A 26,475-nucleotide genomic window follows, 5' to 3' on the forward strand; every position below is an offset into this window, starting at 1 on the left:
GGAAAATTGTGAATTAGTTTGTCCTTTTTGCACAAAGACAAAAATGTTCTGAAAGATTGAAAGATATTTTAAAATGATTGTTCTTTGTCTTTCAAATACAACAGTGACTCTTAAAATCTGACATGATGACCTGATTTATTTTGTGCTGTAAATGGGAAACACACCCAAATCTAATAATTGGGTTACCTGTTGTTTCTGCACATGTAAATGTATCCAGTGTTACCTGGGCCATGTTTCACAAAGGACGTTGAATAAACCCTGGGTTTAATTACACTAACTTTATAATAAACTTGTATATGTATGTAGCACTTTTCAGGACACTCAGACACTTCCCAACACAATCCAGAGTTTGGCTGATTTCAGGTTTTTCAAAAAAACAAAACAACAGCTTTGTGTACCAGGGCCAGGTAATTCTTCAAACACCGCTGGCAAAGTGGTTTTGGGTACAACGTAATTACTGTGTTTCTTACAAATTTATTTTAAATAGAGAAATAAATGTGTATCAAGTTTTTACAAAATGGAACAGAAAAAGCACCAAGGAGCTAGGTCCTATATCCTGCTAAACTGAGTTTGCTCATAAAAACAAAGTCTCCCTATGAGCTCCCTATGAGCTGAACTCTCCACTGACCACACTCCTACTTATTCAGCACCCACATCAATTCATTCAAAGAAAATGAATCTGTGTTGCATATGCACCCTGAATCTGATAATCAGGTGAAAATGATGATTTCTGATCATGGTCCCTCTGATTACACACATCCAACACATTTTGAGGTTTATGTGTCATTTAAATCCTCTTAAATGTCCAGAAGTCCGATGATCAAATTTTGGTGTGCATGTGAATGAGGCCAGTGATGCTCGCAGAAAGCCTTATTTAAACTGCAAAGGCTACGGAGCAAACGTGTAAATCTGCACAAGCCAGAGGAATGCACAATATAGGACCTTATAATATAGAAATAATTCAGATGAAGTAGAACTAGATTTCCAGACTTGAGAGACAAATACATAAAGATATCCATCCCAAATGAACATGGAAAGTTTAGGGTGTGTCTAGAATGATGTTGCCGTCTTTGTCCTTGACTCGGAGGCGTCCTGTGGGGTAGCAGGTCTCCTGGCGCCCGTCGCTGTAGACCGTTTTTACCGTGCCATCTGGGTACTCCCTGCGCTTGTACTCTGCTGTGTGCACCTCCCTCTGCCCTGTGTTGAAGTGGATCTCCTTACTGCCATCTCTGGAACACACAAGATACTCTAATAACAGAGAGACTAGTCTTTCAGAGGAAGACACAGACACATGTAAGGACACAGGACTTAGGGGGTGGACGGGTGGACGTATGCGGTGGAGGACTTACGGGTGGATCTGGATGACGGTGCCATCAGTCAGAACACTCTCCTCTCGTCCATTTGGATACAGGTTTTTCACCGTCTGGTCAGGAAATGTGATCTCTTTGCGACCATCAGGGAAATGTTTCTCTGTTGAACACATAGTGCTCTGTTTAACCTTTTTGAAGGAACAAATCTGCAAATTTTGCTAAAGTGTGAACTGAGTTTCATGCACACAAGCCCAAATTTGGACCAGACCAGGGCAACGGGCAACATTATTTCACCTTTGTGTTTCACCTAATGAAAAACTTTTGTATCAATCAGAATGTTTATGGACGCTGATGATGCCCCATGAGCAGGTCTCACCTGTCTGCTTGTTGGGGAAGAGCAGCACCTCCATGCCGTCAGGGTAGGTGATGTGAGTGGTCTTGGCCTCTGCGTAGAAGTAGATCTGAGGAAAGTGGACCAAACATTACTCACCATGGCCTAGTGCAGGCAGACTTGAGTCAATGTAACTAGCTCTGAAGAGACCTACCCACCTCTGATCATATAGTTTCACTTTTAGTTAAGTAAATTTAGATTTTTCACTATATTGTACTTCCATACATACTTTTACTCCTACTTGAGTAATATTTAGTTGGAAGTAACATTGCTCTTGAGGAAACATTTTGGTTACTCTCCCCACTGTGAGTAAGTCTACAAGTGGCAAAAGTATGGAATAAGAAAGCTGTCAAAAATATTCGTGCGCGTAAAATAGAAATCCGTGAGTATTTGGGAAATCCGTGCATATTTGGCTGTAGTTGCGCATAAAATAAATATTTGTAAACTCTCAAATGAGTCCAGTCGTACATCAAATATATTGTGTATTTATCCATCAGAAGACGAATTGAAAAATTACGACGTCATGAATTACAATCACGAAATGAAAATTTACGATTACGCTTTCATCAGTACGAATATGAATTCACAGACGGAACTTTACTGTCAAAAATATGTCATCACTTCACAGACATTATTCTTCGAGCAGAAGAAACATCGATCAAGATCAAGACTGTGCAGCTCAAGTTTGTATCAGAGTAAAAACAGAGTAATAGCACAAGAAGCTACAACAGCGACCAACAAGTGGGTTCATTAAAATCTATTGTAAAAATGTCTTGAATTCGGGAACCGAACGCTGCTGTATAATATTGTGTAGAAACACCTCCTCTGAACGGGAAATTGCACCTATATGTTAGAAAACATAGTAGAGCCAGTTGGCAACATCCAACGTAACCTTATCCCAGGGCTAATTAGCAAATATCAGGTTCTCTGTATGTTTAGATTAAAACATTCACGGCTACAGCCACAGCGAGCATCAGTCAGTCTTCACTTCAGCTGCATTTCTCGCATGAAATGCCACCAAAAGTTCCTCAGGACGCTGAAATGTCCCAGTTTACACCAAACACTACCAAACTGTCCTGGTTACAGACATCACAGCCAATGAAATGTTACACATTACAGTTTAATGCAGCTTCCAGCATCAGTTAATGTTCGTGTTTACAGGCAACACCTTGGTATGTTTACAGTATTTACCGGTAAGTATAACGTCACCGTGACGTGGATGGATTTGCTAATTATGACCCATTATAACTCACGTATAACCCATTGTCTGAAATGCAGCTGAAGTGAAGACTGACTGATGCTCGCTGTGGCTGTAGCCTGGACTCATTTGAGAGTTTACAAATATTTATTTTATGCGCAAGTACAGCCAAATATGCACGGATTTCTATTTTATGCGCACAAATATTTTTGACAGCTTTCTTACTCCATACAAAAGCTTTACAATAACTAGAGCATGGAAGCCCGACCAGAACCCGACGGGCTCGGTCGAACTCATACAAATAGTTAGAACTTATGTTCAGGCTCGGGTCGGACACATCAGCGCAATAAGACATTTGAAATGTAAAATTAAAAACTTAATGCCGCCACACACTACAGGACTTCTCCGTCTTGAATGATTTTTAAACATGCAACAAAAAGCGCACACCATGAGGAGAATCTGATGAAACTTTATGGCTGCAGTGGGATCTGTCTGCAGACCACAGGATATAAAGTTAAGAGCTCAATCGTGTCAGCTGTTTCCTGTCTCCAGTAAAACCATTCGCTTTGAGACTCTTAAATGTTCAAATATCAGATCTCTGCACTTCTAGTTTAGATACAAGACAAAACTGTGTTATTATTATTTGTGACATGTGGAGCAAAACTTCAGATACAGGATTTTTAAAGCATTAAAGATTGGAGATTAGGTCCACAGGAAGTAGAGTCACTATCACTGATCTACAGCTTCACCTCGATCCATGTGCTGTGTGGATGTAACAGACACGTCAGTAACTACTCTCACCTTTTTCATTTTAAAAAAACGCCTCAAACTGGATTAGCAGCACAGTTTTGTGGACTGGATATTATTGTGGATATTATTATTTGCAGAGGACAATTTCTATGGATAATGTGGATGAGAAGCTGCAGTTTATTACTCACCTCTTGTAAAGTGGTAAATTTAAAGTCTTCTCATTATTTTCGCTATATCCCGCCACACAAACAATATCCTGCATGTGTTATTAGGCCTATGAAAATAGTGTGATTTTAATTGGGCTCGGCTTGGATTCAATCACTGCTCTGTAGAATGAGGGCTGGTCTCGGACAGAAAAAAATCAGCCTGATCCATGATAATATGAAAGGATTTGTGTGTATTTCATCGCTCCATCATAATTTAGTTTGTCTAAATTTTGTGGTCTTTGTATAAAATGTGATTGAAATCTGTTGTTTTCTGTTGTGTTTAATGTTTTGTCCTTGAAATTACATTAACTCCAAATTATAAATCAGATGGCATGTCTCAAGTTACTCTCTCACTTGATTAGAAGTTTTTCCAAATACTTTCTTGGACAACTGTTTTGTAACTTTACTCTTACGTACTTGCGTACACTTTTTTTCTACTGTAACACCACTGTATATCTTCATGGTACTGAGAATAACATGGTGTGTGTGGTGGTGGTGGTGGTGGGGGGTGCCTGTGTGTGTGCTCACCACTCTTTGGTCTGCTGTCAGTTCTTTGGTGTCTCCATTGAAGAACGTGACTTTGACTGTCTGTCCGTCAGGTGAGACCTCCTTCTTGGTGCCGTTGGGGAAGACTATGAGCCGTGCACCATTGGACAGGACCTGCTCCACCTGACAGGGCACAGACAGGGTGAGGGAGAGGATCCAGGGCCACTCCTTCTGATGACACACAGTTCACCTTCCCGTCGAGCCCCAGCACCTCCTCTTGTGGCTCCTGCTTCCTCCTCTCATAGTCCTGTGCTGGGTTCACTTCGGCCTGGGTGTCACTGGAGGAGCCTGCGTGAGCCTCCTCTGGACTCCAGCTGGACTGGTTCTCATCTCCATGCCCAGTTTCCTCCACTGTAGTTACTGTTAGAGACGGCCTCCTCAGACTGCTCTTGAATCCTCAAACATCAGACACACACACACAGGGAGTCCTCTAGTTGTACGGTAGTGTTTAATACATTCAGACCTATTCTGCAAAATGGACTTTTCAAAGCTTTTAACTGTGTTATAATTATTTCCCGTCACCATTTATTCACTTCAAGTTGCATGCGGCGCTTTGTGATGACATTTACGGCAACATCAGCTCCCACTGGTTTTCTAACGGAGAAGTCAGCAGACTTGTTTCTTTTATTATGTTGTTTTAGATGAATATTGAGATTTAAAATGTGCAAATGACAACATAATCCACAGGGGTCCAAGATTATAACTCTAGAGCACAATATGTCTGCTTTAAGCTCAGTGCTGAGAAGCTACCACTGCAAACTGTAATGATATACTGACTCAGACCCTTCCCTTTCCAGTGACTTATGGCTTGATGTACCTTTTGTCCCCACCATGCCTCCTGGAGCAGATGCCCGGCGGCTCCATCTAGTGGCCGCTGCAGGAGGGCTGTTGTGATTAGTGCTGCTGGAGTCTAGAGGAGTCTGAGCAGAGGGTAGAACACACATCACACATGGACCACCTCTCTAGTCTCATTCAGTGACAGACACTCGGGTAGAAGCTCTGCTAAAGTGTAACATGTGCTGAACGTAAACATACAGCAAACTTGACTCCTTTGACAGCAGAGGGTTTGTCACTGTCCATGGAGTTCTTCTTCCAGGCTGTGATGCGCAGTTTCTCCAGAGTCTTCACCTGTGTGGAGACAGACAGTGTGACCTCTGACCTGTGAACTCCTGTGTGCGACTGTGTGCTTGTCAGTTTGTGGGTACATGTGGATTAGAGTGTGGAGAAGGATGATTTTTTCTGTCCGAGACCAGCCCTCGTCAGACAGAGCAGTAATCGAAGATCGAAGATATTTGTGTCCGAGTCCAAACGAGCCTGTCGGGTGCCGAGAGGTGCCGTCAGACTTTGGTTGGGTTTCCATGCTCTAAATAGCTGGACACGTTCCACTGGCAGAGCGATAGACAAAACTCGTGCACAGGAGGAATGATGTTAAGGTAGCCTAATATTTTCTATGTATTTATTTATTTTTTTTATCACAAAAACAAACTTTTGCATCAAGAGAAACAGGCCCATTGGCTACCTACATAATAGTCTAAACTGTGTTTAATTTTACATTTCAAATCTTACCGCGCTGATGTGTCCGAGTCTGAGCCCGAACATAAGTTCTAAATATTTGTCTGAGTCAACTCGCAGCTCAAAGTTCTACACAAACTTACCTGGAGTTGTAATTTGTTTTCACACATGCTGAACAAATCCAGCATATTTAGTCTTAAGTTTAACAGTTATTCCACCTTGTGATGTCATACGGTGCAGCCCTCGTGAGCTGACACTGTGTGAATGGGCTGACCTCATCTCGCAGGCCTCTGTTGTCCTGCCCCAGAGCCTCCAGCTGGTGGCGCAGTCTGCTGTGGGTGTTGGCCCAACGGCTCTCCTTCCTCCTCAGCTCCTCCTGGACTGAGCTCAGCTGCTGCTTCAGAGCCTGAGACACACACATCACACATCGTCTCAGCACAGGACTCTACTCATGTTAGGCTAAATAGTCTAACTTTTAACCAGTACTTTTATAGCAGAATACATTTACTCCTACTTGAGTAATATATTTATTGAAGTGAACACTACTCTAAAACCCACCACACAATAAACAATTTTAAAATGTGCAGCAAAAAGCTGACACCATAGACATGAGGAGAATCAGATCAAAACTTACAATCCTCTGAGCGCAAAGACTGAAGCAAAGAGACCGCACACTATAAGCCAAATGTTGTGAGCTCTCATCAGAACTGTAGTGCAACTCGAGTCATTTCCCCTTTACAGTAAAATGACTCACTCTAAGTCTCAAAAATGTATGTAAAATTGCCTCATTATTTTCAAATGATAAATCAGGTGTTATGTTCTTTAAGTTACTCATTTGAGAAATACTTTTGTACCATATTTCTAGAACCACTACAGTTTTTAGCTTCACTACTTACACTACTTCTGTCAGTACATGTGTCGTAGAATGTGTCTCAGGATGCGTCGCAGGATGCGTCGCAGGATGCGTCGCAGGATGCGTCGCAGGATGCGTCGCAGGATGCGTCGCAGGATGCGTCGCAGGATGCGTCATAGGCGTATTGGCTGTGTGAGTCGGCGGTGACTGACCTGTATCTCATCGCGCTCACTCTTGTTGGGCGCAGCTCTTGCGGCGGTCATGTGCTTCTCCCACAGTCTGCGCTCCCTCTGCAGCTTACGGCTCTCCTCTCGTTTGTACTCCTCCAAGCGGCTTCTTTCCTGTACCATCATCTGTTCAAAGTCACTGCGTTCCCTCCTGTGGGCCACATCACAGAGGGCTATGGTCAGACCATAGAAAGTCATTGCCTCGACCGGGAAAACAAGTCAATCAGAGTAGAGTGTGGATAGGGCTGTTTTTTTCTGTCCGAGACAGCATAGAACTGATCAAATCCAAACCGAGCCCATAGGCATTAAGATATCTGTGTCCGGGTTCAACCGTACTCGACACAGTTTAAATCACACTATTTTTTTCATAGTTTTCATAACCTAATGACACGTGTAAGATATTGTTTGTGTAACTGCTAACGGACACAGAGACGTAAAATACAAACTCGGGATATAGTGAAAATAATGAGAAAAATAATGAGAAGTCTCACCTCTCCTAAAGTGGTAAATTTAAAGTGCAGCATCTCATCCATATTATTCATAGAAACTGTCTTCCGCAAATAATGACCCCAGAAAGAGAATTTGAGTTGATAGAATCAGAAGACTTTTGTGTGTGTGAGTGATACCATGGTGCAGATTGGCAGCCTCACTTCTGTCAGAGAAAGCACTATATAAAACTGATGCATAATAATAATAATAATAATAATTATTGTTATTATTATTATTATTATAATAATTATAATAATAATTATAATAATAATAATAATAATAATAATAATAATAATAATAATAATTATTATTATTATTATTATTATTATTATTATTATTATTATCATCATCATTATCATCATTATTATCATTATTATTATCATTATGAGTGCCCATGCTCACTGGAACGCAGCAGCTAGTAGGTTACCTCTGCCCATTTATATATACAGCCAATGGGCCAGACCCTCCAGACACAGTGTCCCACACAGAGTGTAAAATCTACCTTAGCTCCTCCTGGACTCTGAGGTTGTCCTTGCGAAGTTTGGCGAGAGATGCGTTCTCCTTTTTGAAGCGTTGGATCTCCACTTCCAGCTCTGCCAGCCTCTCCCTGAGCAGGAGGGACTGGGCCTGCTGAGCTGCACACAAACACATGCTCCATCAACCACTACATTCACACAAGATTTAGTTTTGTGAAGGTCTTGACTGAGGTTTGAGTCACAGAAAGTGAAGAGACTGTGAATGTGGCATGAAAAACATAATTTTCTACCTTTGTTTAAAGATACATTACATGAAGATGCATGTTTTTCTACTTTTAATCAGCCCTATTTGCAGTCTGTTGTAGACAAAATACACAGAATTCTCATTTTGTAGATCTCTAAAACCACATACATAATACATATTATACATTTTCAATATATCTTCCACCTCTACTGTAAAATTAACAGAATGTGAGCTGACTGTCAATCATCAAAAAACTTTCTTTGATTACCAGAGCTTTTAAAGAGTAACCATAAGACTAGATTATACTTTGCACCTGTAGTTTCTACACAGAAATTAGATGCACAGAGCTAAGTAGTCCTCTACTTAGCTCTGTGCGTCATAGTCTGTGTGGCCCAGTGGTGTAGGCTTGTAGCCTTGTACAGGCTCATACTACCAACTGTAAGGAGGGTTTGAATAATTTCTAGGAGAGATTGCTAGATTACTCAAACATGCATGGATGACAAATAAAACCTCTTCATGCAGGTTCTTGGGAACAATGTTATAATCATGGTAGAAAGCTCCAAAAAGTCCAAAAAGTTGCAGAATACAGGGACTATTATGCAAAACTTTTTGGAGCTTTCTTTAAGAGGACAGGCTTGAATGTTTGTAGTTTCAGTTAAAGCTCAGAAAGGACAGTGACTCACGGTGTGTGATGGTCGGAGCGCTCTGGGGCTTGGCTGTGGGAGGAGCACACACAGGAGCATTGTGGGAGTGTGTCTTGAGTGCAGGAAAGAGCCTGCTCATGAGTTGAGAGGGTTGGGCCTCCTGCTCCACAGTGTGCTCTGGTGGAGAGGACGGTTCACCTGTGGAGAGAGCAGGGCTGTAAAAACACCTACAGTAAGGGATGCAGTGACATGGAGGTTAAATGAGCTTTAAGCCATGTTATAACGTTGTTACCTCCCATAGACTGTATATATGAATGGACATAGCTAACGCGCTAGTCACCACTTTCCAAATAGGAAGTGCTCCAGGCGGCTCTTCCGGCTCCTTCTGACTCTGGCTTCAATTGACTTCCATTGGGATCTTGTGGCTCCTCTCTCTGTACTTTGGTCTTAAATGTTCATATTAACCCAGGATTAACATAGGATCCTGAACTTTTCATTTCTCTATTTTGTCTTTAAGTCAAAATATGAACATAAATAACGGGCCAATCAGACACCTTCATTCCCCGAGGTTGCTCCCGCTAGCGTTAGCAACTGGTTTGAGTGACAGCTAGTGCCTTTCGTCGCTAAGTAAGTCCCCTTCCCACTTTCCGGTGAGAAGGGTGGGCTCCTTTAACCACCTCAATCATGATTGGCTCATGTGGTTGCTATGATACTTGCGGTTGGATTTCCAAATATGGCTCCAGACTTGCTCCTGTAACTGTGGCAACGTGACATTCATTTGAGAGGAGCTGAATGCTGTGGGTGACATCATGCTCACTTAGTCCACTTTTTTATACAGTCTAAAAACACTGTCTACATTCTCCTAAGCTCGAAATTCTCTGTTCCACCTTGTGATGTCATGAAGTAGTAGTTTTCAAGTGAACAGCTCCTTTTACCTTTAGTTTAACAGAGATTAGAAATACCAGAGATGAAATTATTCTGATGATTTTACTGATGGTGAATGTTTAAAAACACAATGGAGAGCTTCCTGTATTACCACATGACATCGCAAAGTGGAGTGTTTGAGAGAAGGACTGAAATGTGCAGGGTTTGTGTGTTAAACATGTGAATGAAACAAAACACAACTCCAGGTCTGTTTGTGATGAGAAAACTACATTATATCATAGATCATAAAATAGTATTATTAGGGCCCGTTAAAGCCTGCTTTGATCAGGCCCTTCCTCACCTGGGCTGTCTGTGCTCAAACTGTGGTCCTCAGAGAGCTGGCTCCAAGTGTCATGGTCATCAAACAGCACCCTGCTCGTCTGCTCCTCTGCCTTCTCTTGGCAGTGCTCCTCTGACGGGTGCTCCTCTGGCAGGTGCTCTGTCACAGTGCAGTCCTCACCGTCACTGTTTGCCTCCTCACCGGGGGTCGGGGAGTGGTGCTGGTCCTGGTATGTGTGCTTGTCATATGGAGGGTTACTCTGACAGGGGAAAGCATAGACACATGGACCTGAAGGCACTTGTTGTTCTGCTGGGTCGTCTCGTCTTTTCCAGCTGTCCGAGGACGTCTCACACAGTCCCTGCCTGGCACTCTGCTGTGGCCCCCCTTCAGTGGGCCCCTGGCGGGAGACTGGATGTGGAGGAGATTTGACTGGGGTGGAGGACAGGCGGCGCTGGTGGAGCTCCTCGGCTGGGAGCTGCTTCTGCCGATCCATTTGAAGAACCTGCACACGTCACAACATGGATGGGTACAGACAGGTCAGAACACAGACAGGTTAAATAAAAGACAGGTCACAACACAGATCAAATACAGACAGATTAGAGTATGGAGGGGTCAAATGCAGACAGGTCAGTATGAGCTTCTCCTCTCACTGCTGCCCCCGCTCTGTGCCCTGTGTGGGAGAAGAATCTAGACTTTGTAGGACACATAGTGGATAAGAGAAGATGTGGTGACAGACCTTGAGGACGAAGGAGGAGTTGGAGGAAAAGGACAGCTCCTCTGCAGCCTGCTCCAGCAGTTCAAACTCTCCCAGCTCCACACTCTCCTCCTGCCGGACCTTCTCCCAGCGCAGCAGCCGTTCCTGGAAGGAACGCTCCTGAGAGCTCCTGGCTCCTCCCTGTTCCTGCTCTTGTCCCAGCCCCTGTCCTTGTCCCAGCCCCTGTGTCAATCCCTTTCCTCGCCCCTGTTCGGTAGGCCAAGCTTCGGCCCTGTGGTGAGCGCTATCAGCCTGGGGTCTGGCCTCACTGGCTAAGCTCCCACAGGCTGCAGACTCTGTGGGCCTGGTGCTGGCTGGTCCTTGTGTTTGCCTCTGAACAGTTTGTGGTGGAGGCTGGTGGAGCTGCAGCTGGCTCTGTAATCCCTTTAAGCGGGCAGCCTTGGTGTCCTGGAGCAGGGAGGTGGTGGGGCGGGGCTCCTGAGAGACAGTGGCTGTTTTGCGCTGCAGAGGCTTGGGGCCATAGCTGGACTGTCCACTCTGCACAGAGACAGGCTCTGAACTGCTGCGGATGATGGCTTCAGTCTGAGCTGGTGGTCTGTTATTCTTGCAAATGTCTGCTTTGTGACCAGTGAACCTCAAAAGCCCCTCTCCTCTCCTCAGAAACGCTCTTTTAGGAAGGGCCTGGGGGGCACAGCCTCCAGGATCACTCTACACGAGACAGAAAAACACTGAAGTTGTCACAACCCAGTTTGAGAAACCAGAGCACAGGTACAGACCAGAGTGTGGGGGACAGGAGAGCTCATGGGGGACAGGAAAGCACGTGGGGGACAAGAGAGAGAGAGGGGGACAGGAGAGACAATTAGGGACAAGTGAGATGATGGACAATTTTTGACCTGTGGTGGGTGCACAGACTTGAGTCTCTTCTCCTCGTGTCTGAGCTGCTCCTCTAGCAGGTCCTCAAACGTCCTCTGAGCACCAGTCCCAGGTCTAATGGGCCTGACACAACAAACACCACAAATACTGTACACTCATAGTATCATCCAAGCAGTTCTGTCAGATGCTGGTGGACACTGCCTTATATGTTCCTGAAGGGAGGAGCTAGCTACACTGAAACTACTCTGAAACTAACACACCTTCTGTTTGTTGGCTCAGTCTATTAAACTGCACTAAGTGTGAAGTGTGTCAGAGTCACATTAGCAGAATCGTTTAGGCCCCTGATGGGTGCTCTCACAACTCTGAGCACACAGACTATCACTATTTTTTTTTCTTGGGTTTGATTTAAGTCTGAGGATGAAGTTATAAAAAGGAGATGTCTAAACCCTCAATTTCTGTTCAAAGATGGATTGGCTGTTTTTGTTCTTTAAGATTTCTTATCTGTAGTCAACAGTCTTCAGGGCTTGAACTGGATCCTTTATTGCACATATTAATGCTTTAAATTCGAACATCAAATTCACACGAGAAGAATATGTTGCCCTTCTTAGATTGTGCAGTAACTATAGAAGATAGGTTACTCCTGGTAGAAGTCTTTAAGAAGGCCACACACACTGACCAATACTTGCTTTTTGATTCACACCATCCACTGCAGCACAAATGCGGAGGAGCAGGAGCTCTACTCTGAGCTCTTCCCACAGTAGAGCTGGAGCAAAGAACAAAGAGCTAAAATCAGAGAATCAGAACCTAGCAGAAAGGGTGTCACTATTCCTGTGTGAGTCTGAAAAGCTTCAGAGGATTTTCAGACTACATAAAATCCCAGTCTTTTTGAAACCTACAAACACTTTAAGACAGAAACTGCCCCACCCAAAGGACAAAACCCCGAGCCACAAACAAAGCAATGTGGTCTACTCCATTCAGTGTAGTGCAGATGGCAGTGAGTGTTATATTGGAGAAACAAAACCTCTTCATGAGAGGGTGCACCAACACAGCGTGAGAGCAGTACAGGGCCCCAGTACACCGCCCATCTCCATCTCAAAATCACCAACTCCTTTGAGGAGAGTGAGGCACAGATCTTAGCCAGAGAAAAGAACTGGTTTGAGAGGGCAGTTAAAGGTTATTTTTGTTAGGAAAGACAATGGCTTACCAGCTTATCAAAGCCTGACTTGGTGTAACCCACCCAAGTTTTGTTTGTTGAATTGGGAGTGTGTTCCTTTAAATTTCATTTAACTATGCAGTGTCATATGCGCCCAGTAGACGGTACTGTAGGGTCTTTTGCAAATGCACCGCCATCTTGTGAAGAAAATGGACAGCACATGTAAGCTCTATTGTGCAAAAATGTGGTAAAATATTGCTTAAATTGTTAAATAACAACTTGTTTTTGGTTCTTAGAGATACATCAAATTGTAAAGAGTTCTGGAGAGGAAGTTTTGTCCAGGTTTTGTTTGTTCTTGTTCTCCGGTGAGTGTGCTAAGGTGATATGCTAGCTTCATTTTGTTTTCTAACTTGACTTAACTACATGATGCAATGACCACTTATTATTTACACGATTCAGAGAATGTGTAAAAAAAAACAACTGGAGAAATATATAACTATGTACAAATCAGAACTTATATACAGATTTTAAGGGTTGTTACACTACCATGTGCACTGCTAGTGCCACGTGTTGAATACCTCGCAATGTGTAAAAAAAAAAAACAACCTACAAGCTACTGTAATCCAGTTAAAAGTAGTTCGAAATGATTTAAACCAGATCTGAATTTGTGCTTTGCGAAAATTGTATTAATGTTGCCCTGTTTATGCAGGTTGTTTTTTTTGTTGACCCAAATTGACCTGGGACTGTTCGCTGTGAGGCTGGAGTCACTGGATCCAGGACCTGTGGACCTGCTGGATGGTTGTGGCCGGAGGGGCTGATTGGCAGCCACACTTCTGTCAGTCTGCCCCAGGGCAACTGTGGCTACAATAACATCTCACGATCACAAAGTGTAGAGTGAATGAAGAATGCACCGTAAAGTGACTTTGAGTGGCGCTATATAAATCCCGTGATTCATTCATTCGTTCATTAATCCATCTTTAAACAGGAATGGGGGGCTTAAACGTCATCTATCTCCTATTTAACTTCTCATCCACAGACCTAAATCAAAATCAGGGAAAATAATAGTGATAGCCAGTATGCTAACAGGTGTGAGGGCCTTAACAATTATGCTAATATGATTCATGCTTCACTCTTAATCCCTGTTTCACAAAGAAGGTTCAATAAACCCTGGGTTTAAGAGTTAACTCAGGGTTAATCTCCCCTGGACAGACAACTCAGAGTTTTCTGTTTCACTAAACAGGTTTAGAGCAGAGTTAGAAACTCAGAGAGAATAAACCCTGAGTTTAGCAGAGGACACAAGACTTTGTCAATGGATCCCAGAAAAGAGGATTCACCGTGGCAACGGTATACCAGAGGAGGATTCTGTTTTAGAGGAACAGGAAGTCATGTGACTATAGATTAGTCAGATTTAATATAAAAGAAATGTGGAGGAGCACATAGTTTGATCTCTTTTAGTATGAAGGTACAAATCAGATTACTCAAAAGTCCTACAGAATTTTGTTGAAGCCTTCTTACATAAAACAGATAAAACCATTATTAAATTGTTTAAATTACAATTTTAATATTTAATTTCAGATTTGGCATAGAAAATTATGTTGAGGACTGAGGATTATGTAGCTCACTGAGTAAATGAAAAAAGTGTACATAAATCAAATTGCATAAAGTATGTTCCATTAATCTAAAGATTTGCACTTTGCAACACATTTTAAAGAAGTGTTTGAGTCAAATAATTAAAGTATGAACGAATACACTAAATCATTTATCTCTTGTCAAGCCTAAGAGGCTCTACTGACATTTACCAGAAGTCGTTTGGAAACATGCGGATGACAACTTCCGGGGTAGTTACCGACACTGGGCCATGCACTGGGCATGTGGTAAAAACATGGATTCAGCATGGGGGGTGGCATCTAAGTAAACCGGGCCATTTTCTCAGATTTACTAGTGCCAACAGAGCCCGCCAGAAGTCTGTACTTCCAAAGTCCAAATGCTTCCAAACGCCTTCTGGTTTTGTGCCGTAAGCGTGAATAGTACCTATTAAGTGCACCTGGTTCATCTGTGATTGACCATTCAGAAGTCTCCTTCAGGAGCAGACTCTGGTTAAATTTGGGGTAGAGGAATAAAACCTGCTTTGGACCAGGTTATGCTCAGAGTGAGTTACCATGGTGACTGACTCACGGTTTAGGTTAACTTTCTTTATGAAACTGAAAACTCTGAGATGACCTTTTCAGAGTTTGGACTAAACCTGCTTCTTGAAACAGGGCCTTGGTGTAGTTCAATAAACCTAGCTAACACACAGAGACTGCAGTGTAGACAAACAGGTGTGTTAGTTTCAGTGTAGTTAGCTTTTCCCTTCAGGAAGATATAAGGCAGGATCTGACTGAAACTGAAGAAGCAGCTTGGATGATCTGCAAAACATCTTTACTCAAAAAACTTTTGTCCAGTTGACACAGTATTACATTTTCCTTTTGACATGGTAGTTAGTATACAGCTGTCATTTTCACTCAGTAAATCAGAGTGTGGACAGAGAGTACCTGTCTGCAGCAGGTGTGTGCCAGTGCGTGCTGCTGTCTTCAGGCTCTTGGTGCTGGGATGAGAGCCTGGAGCCACTGCCCTGGGTCAGCGGCTGCTCTTCTGAGGAGGAGCACAACAAACAATAAAAGTAAAAGATCACTTCCTCTCGGTATGGCTTCAGTGTTAGACACTTCATTTGAACAGTACACGCAGTACAACAGTGAATCATGGGGAAGGGAAAGGTGAGGCAGGACTTGTAGTGGCTTCACCTTCCTGGTACGGGCTGGGAAATCTCAAGGGTGTCTGTGGGCTCTGGCTCTGTGGGCTCTGGCTCTGTGGACTTCTTTGGCTCCGGGGCCCCTGCCCTTCCATGTTGTGGAGATGACACTCAGTCCTGCTGTGAAGTGTGGCCTCTTCCCAGTCTGCTCCTGACAGCTCCTCCACATCCTCTAAACATGCACATAAAAGGTTAGTTTGCTCAGGAGTGTCTCCTGTAACATGAGGCTTCCTCAAAAGAAGCATGTTTACTTGAGTCCTGCGACATGTGTGGTCCTGGGGTGGGGTGATTGTGAGGTGACTGTGTAGTATCTGAGTGGTGGGATGGGGCGACTGTGTAGTACCTGAGTGGTGGGATGGGGAGCTCATCAGGGCCAGGAGTCTGTGCTGCTCCTGCTGCAGATGGAGCAGCTCCTGCAGCTGCTGAGCCCTGAGCTGCTGCTGCATGTGCTCCTGCCACTGCCTCAGCTGCACACAATACACAACAACATAAAAGGACATGAGCACTGATGTCAGGTAGAAGAGACGTGAAGAGACCTTCAGCTCTGAGGACAGGTCTCATGCACAGCTCTGATAGCAGAGCTCACTCCAGAACAGTGACAACAGAGTCCATACAGCTGTACATCTCACTCTTATGCATAGACGTAACTTTATGTAGGACTGGTGATGATTTGACTGGGGACAGTCCCCTCCAATATTTATGTCACCTGCACGTGGCAGATCAGGTCCAGACGGCATTCCGTGACAACCCTGTTTCTCTCTTATTTTCTCCAACCATAATTACGAGTTTAAAACTCTTAATTACTAGTTTTAAATTCATAAGTATGAATTTTAAAGTCGACTCCAAATTTGCCTTTGTCATGTAAGTACATGGCCATTTTCCTGGAGAGGCTATCCTCCAGGAGCTCAGGACATCTCCATATAGCTCCACTTGCTGCTTCACTTGTGAATGTTGTTAAAAGAGAGATATCTACACAAATCCCATATGAATGAGTACGTGCGAAGTGTCTTCTATATTACTTTGTCCATGGTAGCTGGTTTGGTCCAAACAGGGAATGAAGCGCACTATTGTGCACCTGGTCTCTTGTGCCTGGCCGGGAATTGATGAGCTTTGCTGGGCACTGGGCAATGTTGGGTCACTCAGTGATGAAAACATGGGCTCATAGCAAATCATTTAGATACAGTATGAAGTGAATTAGTAAAATAACTACAATTTTTTTCTGTGTAATGGGTTTATACATGGCTTCTCCAGGAAATCTGTTTTTTCAAAGCAGGTTCAGAGTCAACTTTGAAAACTCATAATTATGACTTTAAACCTCATATTTATGACTTTCTGTGAGGCTTATATTGTTTATTTACTGGGGGAAATGGCCTTTTATGGTACTCCCCAATTCTGTTTAGAAATCTGCAGAAACATGGTCCCCTGCGCTGATAAACGACTGAGGCAACTGAGGTATTGAGCTGTTATTAAGATTTACAATCAGAGACTCACCAGAATACACGAAATCACGCTATTTTTCAAAATCGCATGGGACATGAGATAATTCCTTACCCCACCTCTTGTAACAATCTCTATATTTATATTTTGTATGCCCTATATTCTATTTGCCCTGGTCTTACAAATCTGTAAGGCCCATGTAGTCAGTCTTTGTAATTCAGAACTACTGGTATACTGTAAGTCGTGAGCTGTGTCATAGGGTCCCTTGTCTCTTCCCTTTGCCCTAGCACTCCACTTTGCACCTTCCTATGAAGGGGAGTGCTGTCTGAAATGATCAAGCCCTGAGGAAGAGGGGCTGATAAGGCCCTTCACCGTGAGGAAGTGGCCCCTAAACAGGTGTGTGTAACACTGGAGAGCAGCCTCACTGAAACAGCATCAAACAAGTTTAGTTACACATTTATTTAAGTTTGTGTAGAAATGTAAAGGTCATAATTTAGTGATTAGTATGGCCATCTAAGTATTTATAAATGAAAGACAAAATGCTACTGAGATGAAATGTGCATTTATTTGGGGTTTCAAAGTTTTGAAGCATACATACATTTGACATTTTTTACTCTGGTAAGACAATGAAACAATGATGATCTGGAACATTATCCAGTGTCTTTATAATATTTAGCATGAAAAGCTATTATTATTGGCGGACAGTTGTGCCTCATTTGTTCAAGTGAGTATCACACAAGTCAAGTGCATCTGAAAGCAAAGTGCTGTACACGGTGATGAAGGGACCGTTAAAGGGGATTTCACGGCGGGTGAGTGTGAGGGCCTAGGGAGAGGGACTAGGACTGGTATGGGAAAGGTGTGTCTAATAAGTGTCTAATAAGTATCTAATAAGTATACGCACACTAAATGTCCTCCCTGTAGGTCCTCTGAGCAGTGAATGTGTGGGAGTAGTACCTGCTCCAGCTTCAGCACAAGGGGCACATTGTGGGGCTGTGCTGCCTCCTCATCGTCTGTAGCCTCTCTCTGCTGCTCATGTCCCGCCTGCTTTAGCTCCATGTCAGTGTGGAAGCTCAGAGGCTCTGGGACCACACAGCTGCTGTCTGCTGAGGCCAGCAGAGGGGCAAAGTGACCAGAGAAGGAGTCATCAGGCCCTGGGGAGGCTGAGCAGGCAGGTCCCTCGGGAAGAGCCCCCGCTCTGGAGCTGCCAGGCACCCAGCGAGCCCACAAGTCTGCTTGAGAACAGCGCAGTGCTGGGAATGACATGACCACCTGCCCCCGTCTAATCCTGGAATTAACACACAGATTATGAGGGCAGGTTAAGAGTTAATGACCAATGAATCCAGCAGGACCAGAATATATATAGTCAAGTCCCTAGATGTCAACATGTCAAAATCTCCTGGAACAAGTGCTTGAATCCACAACTGACCAGGGTTTCATTTATAAAACTTGTACGACCAATGGGTACGAACAACATGTACGAACATGAACATAAATTTCCAGTTAACTTTTGGATCTATAAAAAGCACTCTTGGAATTGTACGCTCCATTCTGTAAGATGTGAGCCTAACCTGCGGGGCTTTCACAGACTACTTGGAAACTAGTGATGTGTGCAACTTCTGAGAGACGAAGTTTATGTCTTATCTCTGCATCCACTTTTGGTCAGAATTACACATTTAAGTTATGTGATGTAACTTTCTGGAGGTGGAAAGTGAGCTGCATGATTCCATGGAAATAGAAAGTTAAAGCCATACTTCGGAACATTCTCCATAGCTATAGATAAGTCTTATGGAAGCAAGCAGGAGGAGGACCTCCTCCAGGCTAAATAAGGGTCAGGTTTGCGGAGATGCAAGCCTGCTCACAGTAAGGATAAATATTAATACTACATTTTCTGTGCACTTAAAACATCCATAATTAAAAAAAAAAAAAAGTGCTTTTATTTTTGTCTCGTTACACCATTTGGCTTTAAGTGTTATAAATGAGACTCCAGAGCTACCAACAAGGAGGCCAGAAGCACCTGTCACAGACAGAGACCAACACGGTCATCAAAAGCCCCAATAATGAGAGCACATTTTGAGGTAGTAGCCTACTTATACACCAATACATAGTATTAATAATAATACACATAGGAATACATAGGAAGAGAACAAAATCAGCCTTTCTTTTCAAGATAATGTTGTAGAATAAGACATTCTAAGAATAGATCAGGGTGATCCCCAAAATTTAAATGTTCCTCCGGTCTCAAACCACCAGCAGCAAATGGCATTTTTTCAATAATCAGAGGTGATTAAAGGAAAGAGCTAGAGCTGCCAGAGTCAGACACAGTACGATTCTGTGGGACATAAACAGTAATCACACTGAAGTCACCTTCTCAAATTCACGTTCTTGAAACACAATCAAACGCAACAACAGTGATTGGGAAACACGTCATTCGCGTGTAGTTACCTCAGCCTGCGCCGAAAAGAGTTCGCTTTGCCTCAGGACTGTCCCGTTGTCCGCACAAACCAAACATCAGCAAATCATTCGAGGCGTGCCGCCATCACCGACGACGAGCCCGCGAGACCCGTGGACACGAGCGCAAAGCACTATGGGGACTGTAGTTTTCGTTATCCGCTCATACATTCGCTCATATATAATTTTATTATTATTATTATTTGTAACTTAAATGATCAATGCCGTTATTAAGCTTGCTAAGCTTTGTTATTTTTATGTGTACTAACTGTATATTTTTAAAGATTAAAACTCTCAACCGTGTCTTCAGAAATTACGCCTGTGTCAAACGGGTTTTTCATAATAAGAGTAAAGTAAAGTAAAATAAACTATTGATCTGATATGTTGTTGTTTTTGACTGTATATTTTATATGGTATTAAAGTAAACATTTATTTACGACATGACATGTATTACAATTGTGTTGTAATTGCTAATCTCTGTTTTCTCTTTTTGTTTCATGTTTTATTTTCTTTATATTGAAACTTCCCACCGGAACTACACTCTGGCAGCGTGGATTGGTCAATGCAAAAATACTTCTAATTCACTGAAGTCAACTGACGCCGACTTTATTTGGGAAATGGAAAAAGTGGTTTGCAAAAGTCACGGTAAGCCTGTAGAGTAAACTAATTTTCTACAAAGACATTTAGAGGTTGTATTTTAGCGTTGGCAGTTCTCTGTTATTTGCGGATCGTTCTAAATGCAAGTGCGGTTTGGGTCTTGTCACACAGGAGCCGTGTGCATGCTGAAAACGGGTGTCAGAGAAGGACCGAACAAAGGCAAAAGCTTCTATGTGTGCGTGGACAAGCAGGGCTGTGACTTCAGTCAGGCGGTCAGGTGTGTGCTTCTGTGTGCGCTCAACTTGTCACCCTGTCTGTTCCATATAAAAATGTTCAATCTATGATCTGTTCGCTCTGTACATTCATGGAAACGTTTGGGTGACATCATTTCTTAGTTTTTTTCCACCTCCTCTTCCTGCAGCCTGCCTCCATCCCACTGCCTCCAACATGAAGAGTCCACCGTGGAGCTGCAGGCCCTGACCTACAGCCAGCAGCAGCAGAACTACAGGTATGAATCAACCGCAAACGCAATATTCATTCATTCATTCATTCACTAAATGCTTTTTGTGTGAAACCTCCTCTCACTGGTGTGTCTCCTCAGATTGTTCTACCGCTGTGTTGTGAGTAAAAAAGCTGGACAGAAATGGTGTGGAAATGTGCCATGGACCGCTGTAAGTAAACAGTGATAACATACCCTAAAAGCAGCAAATAGTATTGAATAGATAGATAGATACTTTGTGTCTTGCCTCAATACAGATATACTATATAAGCAGCTCCTAGGGACATAACTCCACTGTGTACTGTCTGCATCTAATTAGAAAGCATTATCAGAGAATCAGGAAGCGTCTTTGTTCGTATAAAGACTTGTTACAGTGAAACGTTTGGATGCTCAGAATCCATAAGGTCATGGAATGATAACTTTGGACCACTGCAAAGTGTTTAAAATGTACTAGTTCTGTTTTTTCACTTTTTTAAGACAAAAAATCTGTTACTGAACCTTTTAATTAGTCTGATTTAGTTGCAGATCTTATGGTGGTGAGAAGCTTTGACTTTTAACACCCTCATTAAATGAGTAACTAAGCAACTTTTTTCTTTTTCCTAAAAACAGCCCAGCAAAGAGAAAAGAAGTCCTCTAGCAGAGAGCCAGCAGCAGCCCTCTTGTATGCCCCCTGTGCGCAACCCCTTTAAAGCCCCAGCCAAAACAGACTGCAACTCTGAGTCGAGAAAGATCCAGAGCAGTGCTGAGGGAAGCCACCTCAAGACTGTGCTTTCAGAGGCCAAGGAGAACGGAGAGCTGGGGCCATCCAACACATCCCAGCAGAGAGTGTTGCCAGCAGGCATGAAGCTAAAGAAATGTACCCTCAAAGAGGATTCCAACAAAAAACAGGCAGAACAGACCAGAGCCACAGCTAAGGAGCAGACCCAGGACCAGACCAGATCCACACCTACAGAACAGACCCTAGATGGGCAGGGAGAGCCAGCTTCAGATTCAGGCCCTGCAGACAAAGGGAGCGGCCCATTTGTCTCCACGGAGCAGGAGCAGGACAAGGAGGAGGATGACGACGAGGTGGTCCTGTTATGTGTGCAGCCTCCTGCTCCCAAAGCCCCTGCTTACTCTGCTGTTCAGAAGACCCTCACCACTTTCCCAGGCTTCCAGAGGGCCTCCAAGCTACAGCCTACACAAGATCACCCCCACGGCCTCAGGAACATGCTCTCTTCTCAGCTCCAGCAGAAGAAGGTCAGAATCGACTGTACTATGATCTGACTCTTTCTTTTCTCTCCTAGTTCAGGTTAGGCTTCCCATGATAGCACATTTTGAAGCAGGATGTATTACTACCAAGAAATACTGCAATAAATGATAATATGGAAAATACTTCTGCCACAGATACAAAGCAAGATAATTCCAGTAAACCAGTTTTTAAATATGCTGTATCATTAAAAGGCCTGAGGTGCAAAAAAATGGTAGAAAGAACCGATAATTAGACAGAAGTTATTCATTGTACTGTTATAGCTCAAATCTTATCATATTATATAAAAATGCCTCCCCACTATTGCAAAAAATGTACACATGATAAATATCATCAGTCAGTCAGGGGCCGGAGGGGGTCCTAACCCCTCACCTATGGTCATGAACTTTGGTTAATGACCAAAGGACAAGATTGCAGATACAAGCGGCCGAAATGAGTTTTCTCCGCAGGGTGGCTGGGTGCTTCCTTAGGGGTAGAGTGAGGAGTTCAGTCACATGGGAGGAACTCAGAGCAGAGCCACTGCTCCTCCACGTCGAGAGGTACCAGTTGAGGTGGCTGTTCCAGATGCCTCCTGGGCGTCTCCCTCCGGAGGTGTTCATGTCCCATCGGGAGGAGGCCCCGGGGAAGACCCAGGACACGCTGGAGGAATTATGTCTCTGGGCTGGCCTGGGAACACCTCGGGGTCCCCCCGGAAGAGCTGGAGGGAGTGTGCGTGGAAAGGGAAGTCTGGGAGTCCCTGCTTAGGCTGCTGCCTCCGCGACCCGGCCCTGGATAAAGCGGAAGCGAATGGAACGATAAATACTGAGCCCCAAAGTAGTATTATTCCAGTTTTCATATATTGAATGCTAAATTTATATAATTATCGTGACAGGCCTAATACAGGTGCATGTGTTGTATGCACTGCAGGTTGAGCCTGAGTTGTTAAGGGGTAATGTGCTCCATGTGTGTTTCAGGCCACTCTGGGTGCAGTTAACCTGGATGCCCTCCCAGATAAGGGTGCCCGCTTAAAGACCCAGGTGAAGGAGCTGGAGGATGCTCTGGATGCACTCAGCCTGTCAACCTCCTCTCAGACAGGTGCCACAGTCTCTCTTCTCACACACTATATACACAAACACACACACACAAGTGTAATAAGAGCCTTGTTTAAACTATTATCCCTTGTTTGACCTATTGTTTGTTCATCAAAAACATAGCTGGAGTTGTTGAGTTTTCTTTCATTCACCTAAGTTTAAAACACATACATATATTTAGGCTGAGTTCTTCTCTCACACAAAAACACTCTCATCACCTTGTTATGTCATGTGGTAATAATCTAATGATGATAATAATAATACAAATATAGGCGCCAGCAGCAGTGATCAGCCCTCACGTGTGCCTACGCTGTGCCCTGCAAATGCCGTGCCCTGCAAACGCTGCGCCCCACAAAATATCGCACCCCGCACTAACCCTAATAACCCTAAACTTAAACCCTAGTCATAATCCTAACCATAGCCCCAACTGTAGCCCTGACCCTAACCTTAACTCTTAACCTAACCCTCCCATTTTTCAAAATTTTTGCATATGTTTATTTTAAAAAAAAAAAAAAAAAACAAGATGGCGGACTTCTGGTTTGTAAAGGGGAGGAGCTCGGAGTAGAGCCGCTGCTCCTCCACGTCGAGAGGAGCCAGTTGAGGTGGCTCGGGCATCTGCTCTGATGCCTCCTGGGCGTCTCCCTCGGGAGGTGTTCATGAGGGACTATGTCTCTGGGCTTTACTGGGAACACCTCGGGGTCCCCCCGGAGGAGCTGGAGGACAAGTCTGGGGTGAAGGAAGTCTGGGAGTCCCTGCTTAGGCTGCTGCCCCCGCGACCCGGCCCCACATGAAGCTACATACACTTTATTGTCCCCATAGGGAAATTTGTTCTTGACCCATCCTTCAATGCCATTGGAGCAGTGGGCTGTGAACATGGACCCATCTGCAGATCTTGAGCTAGACTTGGTCATCTTAGCTGGAGGATTTGACCTACTGTGTGTGCTTTTGGGTTGATGGTCGCTGTGTGTTCTTTTCGAAGCATTCTGACTTGCGGCCCAAACTTCTCCCTGTGCATCTGCAGGTGCTGAGACTGGCCCCTCCTGCAGGGCCCCTATCACAGCCAAAGCTCCAGTGAACCCCTTCAGTCGTCCTGGAGGAACGGTGCTCCTGCCTGCTCCGCCTGGTACCTCACAGGGCCCTCAGACCTCTGGGAGCTCCGTGGGCCTGCAGCTGTCACAGAACTCTGCACACATGCTTGGAGGTGAGGCCAGAAGACTGATTATACCCAAAGCTATCATGCCGTTTGATAGAAATTTCAGACAGTATCTTTTCATTTGGTGAACCACAGATCTGTTAAACATGATAATAAAACATATGTTAACTGTTCCCTTCTGTTGTGCCCTTCTCCCTGTGTGTAGACCCGCCCCCAGCCCATGTGTTTTATGGGGGGCGGATGACTGAGGACCGGCTGCTGGCGGTGAAGAATGCCACATGTAAGGCCATCGACCATCTGCACAAGTCTCTGGAATCCTGTCCAGGGGCCGACACCGAGGCCCCAGACCCAAAAGGCATCAAGGTGCACAGCCACTTCAGTATTGTCATAAGGCTTGTATCACACAATGGACTTTGTGTTCTCTCTTGTATATCTCTTGCATTAGTACTTCTTGTAGTTAAATCGGAGTATGCCGCATTTGGTTTGGAGAAATACAGATTTATTTATTTTTCTTAAGATGGCATATCAGATTTTCAAAGTCTGATGAGAGAAAGTTAGCCAGTCAGCTTTCATTCCAAAGCAGCATGTACTGACTGAAGCCACACACTACAGGAAAATGTGCTGCCTTAGGTCTTAATGTGCTTCTCCCTAATTTCGGGGAGGCGTGACCCGACTTTGGATCTTCGTGAGAGATTTTTAATCCACTGTGCTCCTGATGTTTGAGGTGCTACTCTGAGCTCCTCTTATATCATAACCACAAAACTCCACCATGGCAATAGTCAATAAAATAGAGCATCAGGGGCAGACAGAGTAACAGACACAGAGGCACAAGATACAAATGCAGGACATACCAGAAAAAATTATTATTATTCAGTAGAATGTGTCCTCCACAAATAATGACATCTAGTTTGAAGCACTGTTTAAAAAGTAAAAAAGTGAGAGTAGGTCCTCGTGTGTACGTCTGTACAGAGAGAATCGAAGTGAAGCTGCTGCAGATTAGCTATAGTGTGGGCAAAGCATTTATCTGAACTATTGCACCACATTTTGCAAATAATAGTAACACAGTTTTTACTTGCATCTAAATTAGAAGTGAAATGCGCTGATATCTGGAACATTTTAAAGTCTCAAAGTTAGTCACTTTACTGTAAACAGGAAACTGTTGATGTGAGGTGGGGCTATAGCTTTGATAGCTCACAACTTTTAGTTTATAGTGTGCAATCTCTTTGCTGCAGTTTTTGCACTTGGAAGTTTTAAAATCTCATCCAATTCTTCTTGTGCCTGTGGTCTGTGCATTTTGTTGCACATTTAAAAATCATTTACGATTGAAAAATCCTGTAGTGTGTGGCAGGCTTTACGTGGCTCTTTCTTAGTGTTTTAGAATGATATGAAAACTGTGCAAAGCCCTGATTTTTGTCACTAAAGTTCAATACATTTTAAGGGGGAAACAACATATACTAATCTGGGCTTGACATTAACGGTTGTCCGCTGGTCCGGGGCAACTAAAACTTTTGTCCGGGCAAGTACTCTCCTCTGCCTAGTTGCCCGAGCGGGCAAGTGAAAATAAAGCGACACAAATCTAGTCCCCCAGTAATAATAACTATTCATTTGGTTGATAAACAAAGCGACGGGTTGTCAATTCATAACGCATTTTTTTTCATTTCCGTGAAAGGAACAGATAAGTCCAACCTTTTGGACGGCCACGAAAAACGGCCGCGGTGACAAGTGCTCACTTCATGCGCGCTGCTGTGCGCGTCACAGTCAATGTTTTGTCTTTCCCCCTGACTGTAGGCATCTTAAATAAAACAGACGTAGTATTACGCTGCCTCCTGCTCCACAATCTTTGCCCAGTCAATCAAAAATGTCCCTTAGTGCGAACCGCGCCACTCCACCCCTTTTTTCTGTCTCTCATTCTACCGTCACATGTCACATATGAAAAGCGAACTCACGGCTAAACCCAACTCCAAAAATTTGCCATATATTTATCAAGCCTACTCACTAATCTCAGTAATTAGTTCAAATGCATAGGTTATTATCAGTGTTGGGAGTAACGCGTTATGAAAGTAACGATTTACAGTAATGCATTGCTTTTTGCTGTAACGCAGTAATGTAAGGCATTACAGGGGAAGAAATAGTAATATTTTACTCGGTATAAATGTGAGTAACGCGCGTTACAATGTTTTTTTAACCTGGATTGAAGTGGTGGGTTTTTCTTCATACAAATTCGCTAAAATCACCGCGATATCAGCAGCGGTGAAACGCCAGAGACGCGGCCGTGTAGACCCTTGGTAACCGCGGGCGAAAGGACCGATGCAGAAGTCTACGCTGCTTAGACCTGGTTTAGACCTGGTTTACAGTCCTCCGAAGTGCTGTATGTTTGCAAGTTTTCTCCCCGACAAAATCCACAATGTCGATGAAACGTTCTGCACCGACAAAGGCTCTTGCA

General features: G+C 43.7%; 2 protein-coding genes across 4 annotated transcripts; one reads left to right on the plus strand and one right to left on the minus strand.

Moving 5' to 3' along the window:
• Window positions 1-389: 389 nt before the first annotated feature.
• Window positions 390-19,589, minus strand: cenpj (centromere protein J). Of its 3 annotated transcripts, none has more exons than XM_020926928.2 (19): window positions 19,459-19,589; window positions 17,971-18,301; window positions 15,923-16,046; window positions 15,572-15,751; window positions 15,323-15,422; window positions 11,659-11,761; window positions 10,787-11,473; window positions 10,072-10,552; window positions 8,886-9,044; window positions 7,985-8,117; window positions 6,979-7,144; window positions 6,188-6,319; window positions 5,437-5,529; window positions 5,219-5,321; window positions 4,592-4,797; window positions 4,384-4,524; window positions 1,687-1,771; window positions 1,350-1,470; window positions 390-1,229 (listed from the first exon to the last, which is right to left on the minus strand). In XM_020926928.2, the coding sequence occupies exons 2-19, from the start codon at window positions 18,277-18,279 to the stop codon at window positions 1,040-1,042; spliced, it is 3,513 nt and encodes a 1,170-aa protein (XP_020782587.1). In that variant the 5' UTR covers window positions 18,280-18,301; window positions 19,459-19,589; the 3' UTR covers window positions 390-1,039. The 3 variants fall into 3 exon arrangements, with proteins under 3 accessions (XP_020782587.1, XP_055004151.1, XP_055004165.1); XM_055148176.1 differs by having other exon boundaries at window positions 11,659-11,785; XM_055148190.1 differs by lacking the exons at window positions 4,384-4,524; window positions 4,592-4,797; window positions 5,219-5,321; window positions 5,437-5,529 and having other exon boundaries at window positions 11,659-11,785.
• Window positions 19,590-20,019: 430 nt separating this feature from the next.
• On the plus strand, window positions 20,020-25,119 carry LOC129407638 (transcription termination factor 2-like). Its single transcript, XM_055149247.1, has 8 exons — window positions 20,020-20,109; window positions 20,233-20,338; window positions 20,483-20,569; window positions 20,663-20,732; window positions 21,170-21,799; window positions 22,763-22,883; window positions 23,901-24,080; window positions 24,238-25,119. The coding sequence occupies exons 1-8, from the start codon at window positions 20,082-20,084 to the stop codon at window positions 24,546-24,548; spliced, it is 1,533 nt and encodes a 510-aa protein (XP_055005222.1). The 5' UTR covers window positions 20,020-20,081; the 3' UTR covers window positions 24,549-25,119.
• Window positions 25,120-26,475: the final 1,356 nt, after the last annotated feature.

The sequence above is a fragment of the Boleophthalmus pectinirostris genome, unplaced genomic scaffold (genome assembly GCF_026225935.1).
Source record: "Boleophthalmus pectinirostris isolate CB_2022bp ecotype Guang Dong unplaced genomic scaffold, ASM2622593v1 HiC_scaffold_1, whole genome shotgun sequence".
Classification (NCBI taxonomy): Eukaryota; Metazoa; Chordata; class Actinopteri; order Gobiiformes; family Gobiidae; genus Boleophthalmus; species Boleophthalmus pectinirostris.

Bases quoted from the DNA above. Each gene is read 5' to 3' on its own strand.
- LOC129407638 (XM_055149247.1), top strand. From the start codon at position 20,082: ATGGAAAAAGTGGTTTGCAAAAGTCACG. The intron at 21,800-22,762 runs GTCAGAATCGAC...TGTGTGTTTCAG, and splicing joins CTCAGCTCCAGCAGAAGAAG to GCCACTCTGGGTGCAGTTAA. The intron at 22,884-23,900 runs GTGCCACAGTCT...GTGCATCTGCAG, and splicing joins GTCAACCTCCTCTCAGACAG to GTGCTGAGACTGGCCCCTCC.
- cenpj (XM_055148176.1), bottom strand. From the start codon at position 18,279: ATGTCATTCCCAGCACTGCGCTGTTCTCAAGCAGACTTGTGGGCTCGC. The intron at 10,553-10,786 runs GTCTGTCACCAC...TGACGTGTGCAG, and splicing joins ACTCCTCCTTCGTCCTCAAG to GTTCTTCAAATGGATCGGCA. The intron at 5,530-6,187 runs GTCAGCCCATTC...GTCTCCACACAG, and splicing joins ACAGAGGCCTGCGAGATGAG to GTGAAGACTCTGGAGAAACT.